Genomic DNA, 16,585 nt, shown 5'->3' with positions numbered 1-16,585 from the left:
TTCAAGGGTTGATCGAGTAACTTGTAGTTTTTACTGTTTATATAGACATATAAATTGGTGAAACAAATTTTGGCGACATTGATCACACATAAAAATTAAACATACTTACGGACAACGACAAATATTCCCGTATCATCCTAACCAACTGAAGACGTTCTCCTTCTTCGCTAAATATTGGAATAACTAAACGATTTACTTTTGAGCACAGACGACAAATAAAACCAATAACCACTGCTTTGTCGATGCTTCCCATTTTGGCAATTCTTCATGAACAGTGATTTCTCCGTCATTACAGTCAAAGCCGTCTACGCGTAAACAACAACAAAAGAAAGGGCAATTTCAGGATTAAAGCAAAAAAACAGAAGGTAGAAAACAGCATAGAAAGGCAACTTTTAATTATTTACTTACCATTCATCCATCACATCACATAAGTAAATGATACCGATGATTTTTGTGAATGCTTCCACTGCTTTTGACCACACGTTAATCACAAATAACTTTCGCTTCGCAACACGCACGATACGCACTCAGTTACTCTTTTGTCATTGACAACCAGCCAGTTTAAATTGGTTTAAATGTAAAAAAAAAACTATTTCGTATATCCGTAATCATTCCGATTAAACGTCACTTTTAAATTTGAATACTACAAAAATAATCAAATTTTCAAACCCTCGACTTGGTATTACTCAACATAGTACCTATTAAACTCGCTTTTTGCTTTCCCTTTCCTTCGTCTCTTTGTGAAAGTGAGAATATTCTGCTTCTGAACCTTGTTTGGTGAAAAACATACCTATCAAATCGTGATAATTTCGCAACTGCGAGGAATAAAACTTTTAGAAACCATTGACACATAAGTTCATCGTCTCAAACATAGGTCTTACTATTTTATTTAATCTTTCTCTATAGGTAGAGCTTATTAGATGGAAAGACCATGGAAGAAGATAGGACGCGCAGCTCCCATAAGACCAATGGTAATATAGTGACGGTGCTGTTGACGGTGGAAAGACTTGACTACGTTTCACAACTCCTTCACACAACTAAGAAATATTCACCACACGACTGCAATATTTCATCATCAGTTCCCAAACAAATGCTTCCCGCTCAGAGATAAACTAAAACTGAATTACAACACCGTAGAATTAAAAGCTATCGCACACATAGGCGGACCTAGGGGGGGGGGCACGTGCCCCCCCCCAGATCCTTGAAAAATATACAAAACTTTTAATACGGTCCCATCATGATTGCGTTCCTTTTCTATTACGAGGTGTCCTTGTGCCCCCCCGGAACAAAATCCTGGATCCACCCCTGATCGCACATGCACATTTCTGAATAATCAGCCATGATCCATCAAATAGCATGTGCAACACTACGCTCGTATTATAATGAATGCAAATTTTCACTCTGTTTTTTAAAGCAAGTATAGAATTAGAGGGGTAAAAGCCAGAGACACCAGCCACTTATGGAAAGGTGGGATAACCAATTATTCTGCCATATTTACTGTGAGTTTTCACATTTGTACAGTTCTCAGGATACCGCAATGATATAAGCACAATTCAATTCAAACTTGGGTAATGTGATTATGCTCATTGTTCATCTATCAATTATATACAGAATTGACACAATGAAAGGATATTTGAAGGAAGGTAGAAAGGATACCTATTAGGAATTGTAACCATACTTTCTTACGAACTGATGCCTCCACTGCACAAACTCTCAACAATTTCCCACCATATCAAATCCACTCACCTAGTACTACCAGAGCTACAAGATGAGCAGATTTGATTTGGTGGGCAATTATTGAGCGTTTGTGAAGTGGAGGTATCGATAAAGTCAAATTTGATCACTAATATTTTTTAAAAATAGAAACTCAATTGTATAAAACTTATTTAATATATTCATACAAAACTGCAGGATACCTACCAACATATTCATGTATTACAACAGTAACAGATGAAAGAAGAAAAGCTACTCTGAGAGGAATCTTGGAGTCACACAAACTTAGAAGATAGTAGTGTTAGCATCGCCACGATAGTTTACAAGTGTCCTTATAAATACAGTACCACAAATAAATGCAGACGATTTACAAGTTACATAAAAATCTATCAAACTCTCCCTTAAAAAAATATACTATTGCCATATGCCATGATTTCTTCTCTTCAGTCTTATCATGGATAGAACTTAATCCATAAACTTTGGAATCATGGATCAAGCAGAAGCTACACATAGATTTCATCTCTAATTGCAAGCTTCAAGGTTCTTTGACACCATTTTACAGCACAATGATGAATTAATTTTTTTTATATAGCACAAGAGTTCTCATCTCCATTTGACGATATTTCCCCATTTGAAACAGATTCATCCTTTGCTGATGTGGCACAACAACTTTCATCTTCTTTTGAAGATATTTCCTCATTTGACACAGATTCATCCTTTGCTGATGTGGCACAACAGCTTTCATATCCTTTTGATGATATTTCCCCATTTGATGCAGATTCATCCTTTGCTGACAGAGCACAGGATCTTTCATCTCCTTTTGATGATATTTCTCCATTTGAAGCAGATTCATCCTTTGCTGATTGCAAAACAGTTTTTTTATCAAAAAAATTACTTTGCACTATGTGACGTATGCATTGAAGGATCACATTACGCTCATGCCGTATTTCATGTTTCAGCAGCTGTAAGAGACAAGATAAAAAAATCATGAATAGCAGCATTGAAGTAATGCATATTATTAAACATTAATGTACATACTGAGTATAAAATCCACACTGAGCTGAACTGTCACAGAGAAAGTTAAGCACCATTTCCACCCCTGTGCTACACTGTGGACTTGACATATGCTATCACCTCATTTGGAAAAAAACAAGTTTGAAATTCACATAGGAAGAGGATGGCTTGGTGGTTTAATTGGTAAGAATTCATGACCGGCAGTCGGGAGATCCAAGTTCTAATCCTGACTAAGCTAAATGCGAGGATAAGGATGGTGTGGTGGCTTTCATGTTGGCTTACCACCCAATGGGCCCCAGTTCAAATCTTAGCAGGGGCAGAGATTTTTCAGGGACTGCCCAATACCCACTTGATTACTTTGCAGAGGGCATCTCAAGTAAAGCACTCCATCCATCAGATTGGATATTAAGCCATGGTCCCCTTGGTGACTGTGACTTAAAGCAGTCTACTACAGGGTTTCTCTCCACCCTGTCTCCCATATAGGTAGATTCCCTTAGCTAATGGTTTCCTCTATAAATACCATACCATGTCTAATACAAATGATTTTTCATGGTATATTTCATCCTTGGTATAAATAACTTTGCACAAATACTTGTGAATGAACACTAAGTTACTTGACTCATAAAGTACTATAATATATTTTTATGATAACTACCATGGCAACATACTGACCTAGAATTGTGGCATTACAAAAGTTAGTCCAATCGACAGGAATTGGAAAATTACATTATTTTTCAGGAGATAACCGTACCAATGTATAATGTGAATAATCAAACATTTCCCATATTCTTCCGACACATAGATAATTCAATACTAATTCCCACTCTGGACTCGTCAGTTGTGATGCTCCTTTCAACTGAATGGGCAACATGCTTAGTGTTAACTAGCATGTGACAAGGAATGTTTATGAAGAAGTTTTGTTCAAATTTAGAGGGATGATAATACACCCTGACAAAATGCAAAATTTTAAACTGTAAAAATACCCTTCAAGTTGAAAAAACTTATTAACTATTGCAAGATTCAGTGGCAGTAAGATAAAGTACTCCCCTACCAATCCTAAGGTTGCGGGTTTGTCTCATCTGCATACGTAGCCCCAATCCAGGGCATTGTGGCTTGTAATGACATGTATATTTTTAACCAGTACATATGTCCTAATATAACAGCCATTACTTGTCTTTGGGGACGTGTTGAATAACAAAATATGTAATGTTAAGTATACCACTTTAACCAAAGACACGATAATAATTGTACAGGGAAAAAATGCGATGATCACTGGTTCACTCACCTCTTCCAGAAGTGTAGGATGTCTGGCGGGTTTCACATACGGTTTCACATAAGGTTTTTTCACATCTTTTGCAGAGGACTTCTCCACCTCATCTTCTCCATCCTTCGGCACCTCTGTGTTTCCCTTGTGGCCCCTAGTTCTCTTGCGGCCCCTCCTAACCTTTTTCCCACTGTCTCCCTCATCCTTTTCCTCCAATTTGCTGGTCTCCCCTGGTCCCTCCACCAAACCAGCACCTCTCTCCTCCTCCACTTTCACAATTGGAACTACCTCAGGTGCACTACCATCACTCTCCTCGGCTCCATCCACCTCAGCCACTGCCTCTGCCACCACAGGCTTGGGCTGGATTGCATCTATTTCAGCCTTGGGTGGATTCTGGTTAACATTTTTTTTCTCACCTTTCATTTCCACATCACACAGCAATTTGCCCTTACTAACCCGAATCTTTTGCTCCACAGGAGGTGCATCTGAAATAGGAATAGAACTAAGTTAAATCTTTCAAAATCAATGATAACGGGCTTTTTCACCAATTTTCTTTAATGGTTGGCATCGAGTTTGAAAATAAAGAGACCCATATTTTTCTTTTTGATCTGCCGCCTACTTCTCTAACTATGTATTCATGACAAAAAATTGACAGCATTAAAATGGACCTCATGTGGTTTGCTACTCTTTACAATCCAGAGCTCTAACTCTTCTTTCATAAATGTAGAGACCAAAATCTGCTAATCAGTGGGCCAATATTGCAAGAAAAGGCAGAGTACATAGCCTAGCAAAAGAAAATTGACAACTTTAAAAGCTCACCTGGCTAGCCATGTACTTAAAAGCTAGATTTAATACTGTTTTGCAGAAAATATGTGAAGAGGATGCCTATGGACAGTCAAATTTTAGAAAACAGGCATATCGATAGTGAAAATAAGTTGAATCTCAAAAGACTTAATTTTTTGACAAAACTTAACTTTTTAATTTGCTTATTAATGTACTACCAGAGGAAATGTTGGGTTCATTAGGGAAAGTTACAATGAAGGTAAACATAGAAAATAGCATGTGACAATTGGCCTGTGTGTGAATGAAATTGGCACTGATTACATCAAGCCTATTGTAATTGGGAAGTTCGAAAGACAGCAGTGCCTGAAAAATGTAAAAGAGGAAAACCTACCAATTTTTTACCACTCAAATTCAAAGAGCTTAATGACCATGCTGGATGAGAAGTGTAATGTTCTGGTAAAGAATTATTCGTTTGCAAAGAAAAACGGCATGAGAAAACGGGAACATTTGAACACAAACACTGCAATACATAAACACCTATACTTATACATCTATTTGCACTTAATTAAAAATTCTTTAAATTACAATATTTGATACCATAAACAGCTGAATTTCACTCCCAATGACTTTAAATTATGAAGAGTTAACTCTACTAGATAGATTTCATGAGTACTAAGGGGATAATTAGGTATAATAAAATCCCTAAGAATTTCCACCAGGTTGTTCCTCTCCCCAGCTACAAACAATTTCATATGAAAATTTTTTAACATTAGAAACCAATTACGGTGAGCATGGCATACTGCAAGAATTTTGTTTGAATGAGTGTTTGGTACTGCAGAATCAGGTCTACGATTTACATGAGGAGATGAATATGGGGAAGCCAAAATTGCTAGCCATGGTATACACTTGATATTACGAGGCACATTCCTTCAGAGTGATGCAAAAGCTACTTAACTTCAAAGTAAACATGGCCACCATTTTAAAAACGACATCTGAAAAAAACAACTACAAGTATGGATGCTTGACGTTTATTTTGCTAGCTGCTGCACAGCAAAGAATCACATATTCATGTAACTACACCAATTTAATTCCTAGGCAAGATTCGACTGAATGGCAACTTGACCAGCAGTCTTCATGAGGGATCCACATTATTTGCTCAGTGGGAGCAGTCAACCATATAATCAATAACATAACAGTTGAGAGCAGTGGTGTCTGTAAAGGGAGGAGTTAACTCAGATTCATGATGGGTTCAATTGGGGCAGGCTGAATGGAAGATGGATGAATGGAAAAGCATGTGGCCACATAAGTCCATCCCTTAGCAACACAACAGCTATCCACCATCACATACCTATAAACTTAAAGTTCACCAACCTACCACTGCTTAACACATTTGTATCCACAAGGATACACAGGAACACGGCCTGAAGCTGCCCACAAACACCACAAGTGTACCGATACACAGAATGCATAGCGATATCTATCAGTTGATCCTGCTCCTATCTCATGAGCTTTTTCGTAATTTTTTGGCCAGATAGTGTACCTGATAGTAGCTGCCATCTGGTGGCTATGTAGAAAATTTTTTCCATTCCAAATCGCCTTAGATATATTAATACTTCAACCAAATGTAAGAGCAGCTAACTCTTAACAACATGTCAAAATTTGGTCAAAATCATTCAACAAATACGCTATTACATGTCTTATTTAAACCAACACTACAAATTTGTTAAAATTCTTTAAATGTCAGCGGTGTTTGTGGTCGATTTGAATCCCAGGGGATGGTTATGAGTGGGTAAAGGATTTATAAATTTTTGTTTCTATTGATCTTTTACTTCATCAATTCATATTTTCAGTGCAATTAGATTCACTACCAAAATATTTTCATTGTTTAAGGATTTGGCTCATTTTGAAATGAAAAACTTTGATTAGCATAGGACAACTCAGTTGGATAACCTGGGTGCTGTGCTTCCCATCACAATTTCCACATTCTTTCCATAAAATGTTTTCCTTACCTTCATCAGAGTCATCAGATGCGTAAGATCCCATGAGAGCACCAAGCGAATTGTTTAATGTTATTGCTTTGCTCACAACTTCCACTACTTTCTTCCCTTCAATGTGGTCCACCTTCTTGTCGCCATTCTCGGTGGGTGTGGTCTCAGCCTCAGCCAGTCCCTCCTCTACCAACCACTCTGAGTCACTGAATGAACCACTCACATCCACCAACTCTTCATCCGATGATGGAGCCTCATCCAAAGCCATTCCCAGGAGTTGGGCTGCAATTTTTCGGGGTAAAAATATACACAGAAGATTTTGATTCAAATCGAGATTCTTACAAGATTTCCCAAAAAGAGGAGTGCACTGCATGATTGAACACTTCCCAATCTAATAGAATGAATAAACTTTTCTCGGGTTTGCACGGGTTTGTAAGAAAATCTAAGAGCACCGACGCTTAGGGTTCTGTCTCATCGCCCATTCTCAAGGCTACTCAGAATAGCCTAGAGAATGGCTGATAAGATGGGACTTGAAATGCCGGCGCTCTAAAATTTTTCTTATCCACACGGAAACCCAAAAAAAGTTTATTTGAGGAGTGCACAGTTTTCACTAACGGATGTTATCCGAGACTCTCCCACCACATTAGCTGAATGAATTTATCCAAATAAAATAAATACCAATACAAATTAAAGTTGGAAGGAAAGATATCTCCACAGGAGATATTTTTTCCCTTTCAACTTCATTTGACATTTGGATTTCCAGCTTTAAGACTTATTCACTTTAGCCAATTACCATCTCATATAATTTTTTCCAGCAATGGCCATCCAGCCACAAAGGCTTAAAAAGTTACAGACAATTAAATTCAAGGCATAATGCTTCACTGGTGACATGCATTTTTCAAAACCTTGCAAGCAACATAATACCAACCCCAAGTGAATTAATAATGAAGCTACAAAAACTATAATAAATTATGCATTACAATTTAATTACAATACACCTATAATTTTGAAAATACACCAGACTCCCGATTATCCGGCTGCGGTTTATCCAGGTTGAGGATTATCCATGCATGATTTTCACTCTCGCTCCATTTTTTCCGTTATCTTTATAAAAAAAATAAAATTGGATGCAAAATCATCAGAATTACTGTATTAATGCTAGAATACACCAGGCTTATTATTTCCGTAGTATCCCCTTCATAAAACGGAAGTGATCACATGCTAGCTGCATTCATGGGAGCACCATCTTCCTGTTTTCCAAGCCTTGCAGTGGGCGACCGCGCTCTGTGATCACGGATATATTTATGTCCATATTTGCAACCTGGGCAACTTGTGCAAGACGCAACTACATGACGCGGTGCCTGACAGTGTAGTTTCCGACGTTGAGTAGTGGTTTTGAAGCATTCGTGAAAACCACTTTTCTGTATCTGTGATCACAAAGCCACAGATGTGGTTTTTGAAACCAGGCCTTAAATGGAGCATTAATGATACGAGTACAACCATGTTATCACCGCTAAAAAGACCGCGAACTGGTGAAGAAAGCTCTCAATCAGTCTGGGAAGCACTCTTAAATAACAGAATAACTGCATAAATAATAATATATTGTTTGTTTTAGGTAAATTATGAACATTATCAGATATTAAATTGAAAGCTTGGGTTATCCGTGTTTTCCGGTTATTCGTGCCGTCTCTCCCCATCTAGCCCAGATAATCAGGAGTGTGCCGTATGCATATTAGGTAAGTGCCAAATTTCATAGAGATTTTCATCATTAAAATTACATGAAATCTGATCCAAGAAAATAAAGGAAAAGTCCCAGAATGAAACTCATACATACCTGTCCCACGGAACATGGGTATATCTCTTGGTTCATCATCCTCAACATTTTCTGGTGTTATTTCCACATCTTTCAACCTCTTCTGACTACTCTTTGCTTTCCTTTGATGCCTGCCACCTCGTACATCAAATTTTCTCTTATGCAATTCACGGCTAGATCCCCTCCCTTCAAAATGAAAACGTGTTGCTCACTTTAATTTGAACAACAAAAATTGTACTTTTTAAGTCCCACTAAGACTAATGTAATGGAATATAAGGATGTTCCGAGAACAAAGATAGTGATATTAAATGAAACTATGCCCATTTAAAATATAATGCGTACCTCTGTTAGATACATGCTCCCGCTGCAACTGGCCTCTTCCTCTTGAGGCATGACCTCTGCCACGATATCGACCAAATCTGCTTTCTGGCATAAGACCCAAGGGCTCACCACGCCTAAGGCAATCTTCCGTCTCCTGCTTCCTGCGTTCAATGTTTTCTTTTGTTGGGTAGTTCCTATGAAAGAGAGGCCATGAACCATGATTCTAGGAATAAAATTCTAGCCAGAGAATTTGGCTTCGCCCATGGGCCATGGGACCATCCACCAGTGTACACCAGGGAGTACTCATGAGAGGGAGATTCTCTCCCAGAAAAATGTTTAAATTTAACCTTCTTAGAACTAAAATTAAGCCTAATTGCTGATGATATTTCCAAGTAAATCGGTTTCCAGAAGAGATGAGTCGGTTCTGGTGCCCGGTTTTCGGTACTACCAGTTCTTGCCCTGTGGAACTGGTATCGAGAATTAATCGCAAAAAGTCTGTCCTATGGAACTGGTCTGGGACAGAGGAGAGGATTTGAATTTGGCACCCAAATCTGAAATGGTCAGCAGGGTATTCAAGGCCATGGCCAGTGTCATACACGAAATTATTTCAGTTTTCATTCATAACTTAAAATACCGTATTGTAAGAGAACATTATAGGCAACTCTTTAAAACTCCTTTGTATGTTCCATCTACTTTTCTTTGTCGCAATCGTAGCAATATAATGGCATCAGATGGCAATGAAGGCCACACCACAACTGTGCCCCTGCGGTGTGTGTGTGGTGTTCGGTACATCCGCGTCATCCAAAAAGATTAAAAAACACATATTACTTTCCGATCGCATGGCATCCAATTTTTTTTCTCATCAAATTTGCTGGCTAATCACGAGCATATAAGGGTTTATCGCTTTGTCACTCGTGCCAACATTTGAACATTTCCGTAGATGCGGTGTGTTCACAGCTGTGCCTGCACAGAAGACATATCTACAGAGCGGGCTAGGCTGCAGCCCTCTGTTTAGTCATGGTGTCGCGGTACTGGGGTGTCGAGCAGTTTACCATTGAGGTTACAAGAACTGTGACAGTGAGGCATGTTAATATGCTGTCCATCAAAGCAAGAATTCAAGCTATGCCACATAATACAGAATATATTTTGTACTGACTCACAAGTTAAAAAATTAATGGATGCTGTCATCAGAAGTTGGGGGAATTTCACTATTGATCCAGTTGTAACTAACCATCTATGCAGTACGTAAACTGTACTCCAACCATATTTCCTGCGGCCCTTCAAAATCAACATCGACTATCACTGTTTTCAGTGAATGCCTGCTCAGCACTGCAGGCAATATTTCTGTCAAAAAAGGATGGATTAGACCCAGATAGGGTAATAATGTTGAAGTTTTCAAAACAAATCATGGAGAAATATCCAGTAGCAGCCTGATGTACTGTGACATATAAGTTTATGATACATTCTTTAAAAACAAGTTATTTAAACTTTTTTAATTGGTAAATAACATTATAGAGATGATCTCAAGATTTTTTTACACAGCTTTCCAGCTTATTTACATCTTAAGTGAAATTATTTTCATTCACTTCTAGCAGTTGTTCATTTAAATTTCCCATCAATTCAGATAATAAGAGTTCATCCTTGGAACCAAATATCGAGAACCGAGTACCAATAGGGGTAAAACGGACCAGTACCGAGAACCAAAAAAATTTAAGAACCAACTCATCCTTAGTTACCAGGGTGGTGTGACCTGTGGCCGCCACAATTTTGCAATCAAATTTTTATGAAGGGACCATTAGGACCTCCCAACTAAACCCATTTACACTACAGTGATTAACCAATTGCATATTACCAGCTGAGATAAGCCAATCCCAAATTATATTGATGTTAAATATGATTATATTTCCAGAACAATTAATTCTTGATACTAATAACAATGGCGAATACATAATATAAGCAATTTCAAATTCAAGGTGAAAATAGGTCATAAAAAATACACATAAGCATGAGGGGTCACCACAAGAGAAACTGATTAAGGACAAAGAAGGGAGAAATAGGCATGCCAATTGAGATAAAAATTGAGGCCACCAGATTGAGCCGTTAAAGATCTGATTGAGGTCAACATTAGGGAGAGCCTCAGATGCAGAGGCATCTTGCGAGAACCGGGCCAATAATAGTTTAATTTTTTTCAGCAAAAATAGGAGGAGATAGGTGCAGTAACAGAGGAAGAATGACCAGAGAAGAGGGGTGGTACACACTTGGAAAGGAGAAGTGTGATACTGATTCAGCAAGGAAGTAAGAGAAAGAGCCAAAGAGAAGGGTAAGGGAATATGAAATGGTCTAAAGATTGAGTAATACTCATAACCCTACCGCATGAACGGCGCTGAAATATACAAGAATTGCCATGACAAAAAATTCCCCTGGACCGGGAATCGAAACACGGACCTTTGGCTTTCCAGACCAATGCGCAAACCACACCAACCACATTCCAAACTCGCATTTTCTGTCATAAAGCTGTTAATTTCTATATTTTATTACATCTTTATGGTAACTAACTATAGCATTGTCCACTTCAAAGAGTGCCAGCAATGTTATCATTTACTTCGCATATAAGAATCATAAGTTGAATTCCAGAGAGTAAATAGAACACAAATCTTGAAATGAATTTACCAATGAAAGTATCCATGAATTTAGTAAAAACATTTCAGTATATACAAGTAGTAGAGTGGTATAACCAATGTTGTTGTCTATTTTTAATTTCAGCAAATTATACATTTAAAGTAAAACCTTCGTATAAATAATTTGATGAGACTAGTAAAATAGCTACTTCCATATAATGGGCTTAAGTACATGGAGGTGAATTCTAGCCTGTGTTGTAACAGGATGAACAAAGAGTTCATGTTGAATGAAGACAAAATAAGATAATTTCTAAGAGGAAAATATCACTACAGAGAGGCTATTATCCAAACAGGGACCCAAATACAGGCTTTGTTACAGGGAGGTTTTGTGAATATCAAGGATCAACACAGGAGGTTTTTGGAAATGCATTATACATGAGAAGGGCCTGGGACCTAAGCTATGTCTTAGCTGTATGGTTTTTCCAACAATTTTGCTTCATGGAGGTTTGATATACAGGGGTTTTCTTGTGAATGGTGATAGTAACTGTCAGGGTTGATTGATTTAAATCACTTTGATTTAAATCATGATTTAAATCACGATTTAAATCACTTGATTTTTATTTAAAAAAATCAGGTGATTTAAATCATAATGTGATCTATATGTTTGATTTTTAAAGAGTCAAGAAAAGGAAGCTGTAAGTGTATAATTTTGATTTTTATTTCTTAATTAATACAATGAATCGACAGTTATCAGCACAATGGTGGCTCTTAAATAGAAATCATACTGTAGGAATGCATGTAACATGAAAATAAAAAAAATGGCTTTGGTTAGAATACTAGTGTATCCGTTGAAAAAAATTTGTTTTCTGATTTAACTTCTAAGCGTAGGCACCATACAAAGTTGCAATTACAGAATTGTTCTAAACTTCATATGTTTTAGAACCGCATAATATAGCACATTTTATACTTCCAATGGCAATTTTTTATCATGCTGGTGTAATTTTTAATTTGATACCATTGGCATTTCCATAGTTCTCTCCTCTGATTGACTAAATGTTGTATTGAGTTTAGAGTACCTATGTTGCCTGTTATTGTTTCTGCAAAGGATCATTCTCCAATATGCTGCCTACATAGTTAGTCTTGCAAATAACTGAATTTTTGATGAATGGAGAATCATAAAAATCTCATTTGAATCAATAAAATCCTATTTAAATCAATAAAATCCGATTTAAAGCAATAAAATCCGATTTAAATTAAAAAAATCAACAAAAATGATTTTTTTGAAAAAAAAATCATGATTTTTATCAACCCTGGTAACTGTACACTGATGTAACACTTTTTCATTGAAATAAAAGCAATTGCTTGTAAACAAGCCACCATGTTGTTTGTTTAAATAATTTAAAATTAACAATGGTAGAGGAGAGGCAAGAATGGTAGTGAGGGATGCGGAAAAGAAAAAAGAGGTAGTCGTGCATGGAGAGAAGGAAGAGATAGATGTGTTATATAAAAAAAGATCGGGAGAAAAGCTAAGATAGTGGTGTATTGAGAGACCGGAGGAAGAGATACGGCAGAACTCAAGATTGGCAGAAAGAAGAAAAGGACGCAGAGAAAAAGGAGGTGCCTACGAGAGAGAAAGAGACTGGAGGAAGGGGATACAGCAGAACTCAAGATCCCCACTGGTGCAGTTCATGGCAGTGGCTCAGTGAGTGGTAGTACGGGTAGTACAAATGGGATTGTAATAGTCATGGCGGCTTCTTGATGTTGTTTGTGCTCACGAGTTTTAAATTATAAAATTTCTTTATAAAGTGTAACAAATTATTTGTTAAGTAAGAGAAGGAAAATAAATTCAAACGTTACATGCTTTTACACGCTATCAATTCATGTATTTACCTCTTTCGTTCATTAATCCATTTTTGAACATCATCTGGATTTTGAGATGAGGCTGCTGCAAGACGAGAATACAGTCCACTATCATGCTGCATCCTTTGATGTTTTTCAACTATCTGAAATTTTTTAATAGGTACATATTTCCATTCACAAGGTAAATAAATTAAAACAAAGGGAGACATTTCACTTCACCACCAAGTAATCTTCATGAAAACATGAATGCAAGACCAATGAGGGTGGGCCAAAATATCAATTTTTCGAGTACGGAGTTATAATATTTCTTTAAAAAATTGCATTTTTCCAAGCTGTTCAATGGAAAAACAAAGAAAAAATCTTGGGGCGGATTTGAGATCAAACAAATAACCCAAAATGCAGAAACATAGAGCAAAACAGTAAATAATACATTGAAAAACTAAATATAAAGGTGGCATTTTATTGCTTTTTAAAGTGTCTAGTAACTTTTTCTTGGCTGTCAACTAAAAGCAAGATAAGAATTGAAAAGCGTAAGTCACATCATATTACCACAATGGATTGAGATTTTTTGAATTTTTTGTGAAAAATCACTACTTTATAACTTCAAAAATACATTGCCATATTTTACGAAATAATATGAGAAGATAACAGTGCTTGAAACTAATAATTGTAAATAGGCATTAACCTAGGGGGACAGAGCGCTAGACTGTATAAAGCAGCAATGAACTGGAGTGCTAAGTGATCTGCTATTAAAAAATTTATGTATGTATACATTAACACAAAAACAAAAAATAATAGAGAAAAAAGGAATGTCTCAAGTGAACACTAATATTAAGTTTTATACTGGTCTTTTCAACTAATTTTATCTCATTATCGTATGGTAATGCTAACACAATATGTTTCTGGAACTGATGAAGATGTCAAAATTAACCTACATTTTAAAATTCTGACCTAAGCTACTTTGAATACAACCGTAAAATGTGTGCAAAGTAAATCATGACACTTGTGTAGCATAAAAATGTTTATACTGCCGTAGCCTCACACTGATATGGGATTAAAAAAGTAGAAAACAAATGTTCCCTAAATAGCATCTAATAGCCACTAATATCATATCCTGGAAATTGCTACGTAAATGAACTGACATTGATGAGTGATACGTCTGGATTAGACAGGTAATTATGACATGAGAAGTGAATAACATGATCATTGTGATCATGCTTATTTGTTAGCCTTTTCTAGGTGAAGTTTTTGGTTTAGTAGTAACTTTCTTTGCTTAACATTTAAAGCCCTGTTCAACTTTTTATGTGAATTGAATTTTAATAGCATAGCAATCGCATATTTCATCATATTTTGGTTTAAGGGCAGCACACCTTTAATATTTAGGCTGAAAGTCTGTACAGCTGCGTGGCTAAACAACTATGTATTAATACAAATGACTACTAGATGATATAATAATAATTTTTATCTGCTATTACTTTGATTGTGGAACGAAAGCGAGTGTTATAATTCAAATGACATGCAAGCATACCAAATGATAACTAAAAGTTTATTTCAAGAAAATTGTTTCTACCTCAGAATACACCAATTGGCATCTGATATTGTACAAGTCTCTGTAATTCCAAAGGATGGTAGGTAAATCCACCGAGGTTATAAATTCCAAATGCTGTACTTCCAAAATCTCTTACCTTAGGATGAGCAGATAGGGTGCAACCTTCCAGTCCGCACACTACATGATCATTTTTTTGATGATTTGCCAGATCTTCAGGGGTGCTAAATCCTCGTTCGCAAGAATCACAATAGTGATCTCCACCCCCCGAGGGTTGGGACCTATTAGTGCCACTAACGCCACCATAGCCTCTGGCCCTCATACCCCTACCACCACGAGATAACGGACCTCTCATCGAAGCCCGGCCATGGTTCCTCATATTCCAAGAGCCCCTGTTTGGTTGGTTGTTCCACATTTCCTGACAAGGTTTGTCATTCCAAGAACCTTGAGTTGGTTGGTTATTCCAAGGGCCTGGAGTTGGTTGATTATTCCAAGGACCTGGATTTGGTTGGCCATGCCATGAACCTTGGGCTGGCTGATTGTTCCAGTTAATGTCTTGAGTAGAGAGGTTACCATAGTCCTAAAAATATTAGAGATAGGTAATGTTTCGAAACATTTTTCAGCATTAGAGACATGACACACAGGATGAAGTTCCATTACACCAAATGAAGGAAAAAGTGCTTTTGCTCAATTGAGACGTGAGAATGGAGAAGGTATGACTAACGGAGAGGAAAATAAATGAGGAAGAACAACACAGAGCGAGCGAAGAGAATGAATTTTAAAAAGAGATGAGGAGGAAATAGAGGGGGTAAACGGGTAAAAGGGATACTTCAATTCGTTTCAGAGGGAAAACATTGGCTAAGGGCAGATAGGGGAAGAAGAAACGGGTCCCGGTTAGAAAGAAGACTGTTACAGGTATATTACCGAGCTGAAGAAAGAATTGCGTGGTTGGCTGAGGCAAGGTTAGATCTAGTGGTAAAATTGATAGCTATCTTATAACAATATCAAGCATACATTATGCAAATGACACAATAATTACAAGAGACTTTGGTGATTACACTCTACACGAAGGCTGTTCTCAAAGATTTCGACAATTAGTGATTGAATCATTATTCAATGGCTCATTTTGCCTTACGTGCTGCTCACACGAGTCAATTCCATGAAGGGAATTCTTAATAGCACCCACTTCTTCCCGCAGTGAATTTCAGTCATTTGTACGGCCAACTCACCGGTTTAAGGCTATTATATCCACAACCGCTACTCCGTGGACTGGGAAATATTGCCCCAGGATTATTATTCCAACCTCCATTGTGATACGTCATTTCTTGATTACCAATGTTAGACGATATGAAACTAGTTTGTGTGCGCTTTGGCCCAGACTGACCAAACATTTTGAAAAAACCACTAGCAAATACTAAGACATGACCTTTCACCCTCTAGATAGTATATTAGCCATTAACTTGAAACTTATAACTACAAGAATAATATAATCATCACTCTACAAAGTATAACAGCAGAATCATTTCACACACCACACGTGTTTTCCCTTCTTGGCTATCGATTTGAAACTGCTGAATGAACTGTTACAAAATGAATGATCTCTTACAAAAATGATCGAATCAATTGAATGATATCAAAATTGAATGAAATGATTCATTTTAGAAG

The 16,585-nt window shown here is 37.1% G+C and overlaps 1 protein-coding gene and 1 long non-coding RNA gene across 2 annotated transcripts; both read right to left on the bottom strand.

The window, feature by feature from the left end:
• Nucleotides 1-239: 239 nt before the first annotated feature.
• On the bottom strand, nt 240-939 carry LOC124168072. The gene is made up of 2 exons (XR_006866831.1): nt 409-939; nt 240-305 (listed from the first exon to the last, which is right to left on the bottom strand). It is a non-coding gene; the product is annotated as an uncharacterized LOC124168072 (long non-coding RNA).
• A 932-nt stretch (nt 940-1,871) lies between these two features.
• On the bottom strand, nt 1,872-16,490 carry LOC124168543. Its single transcript, XM_046546884.1, has 8 exons — nt 16,150-16,490; nt 15,060-15,500; nt 13,405-13,517; nt 8,918-9,090; nt 8,597-8,761; nt 6,784-7,044; nt 4,013-4,476; nt 1,872-2,675 (listed from the first exon to the last, which is right to left on the bottom strand). Exons 1-8 carry the CDS (start codon nt 16,309-16,311, stop codon nt 2,298-2,300), a joined length of 2,157 nt encoding a protein of 718 aa, XP_046402840.1. The 5' UTR covers nt 16,312-16,490; the 3' UTR covers nt 1,872-2,297.
• Between the last annotated feature and the right edge of the window lie 95 nt (nt 16,491-16,585).

Source organism: Ischnura elegans, chromosome 11 (genome assembly GCF_921293095.1).
Source record: "Ischnura elegans chromosome 11, ioIscEleg1.1, whole genome shotgun sequence".
Classification (NCBI taxonomy): Eukaryota; Metazoa; Arthropoda; class Insecta; order Odonata; family Coenagrionidae; genus Ischnura; species Ischnura elegans.
The sequence above is the reverse complement of the archived record's forward strand: the minus strand, read 5'-3'. Positions and strand labels throughout refer to the sequence as shown.

Excerpts from the sequence above, each read along its gene's own strand:
- LOC124168543 (XM_046546884.1), bottom strand. The coding sequence starts at position 16,311 with ATGTTTGGTCAGTCTGGGCCAAAGCGCACACAAACTAGTTTCATATCG. Across the intron at positions 9,091-13,404 it reads TGGATTAATGAACGAAAGAG|GAACTACCCAACAAAAGAAA; the intron begins GTAAATACATGA and ends TCTCTTTCATAG. Across the intron at positions 8,762-8,917 it reads GGAGCATGTATCTAACAGAG|GGAGGGGATCTAGCCGTGAA; the intron begins GTACGCATTATA and ends TTCATTTTGAAG.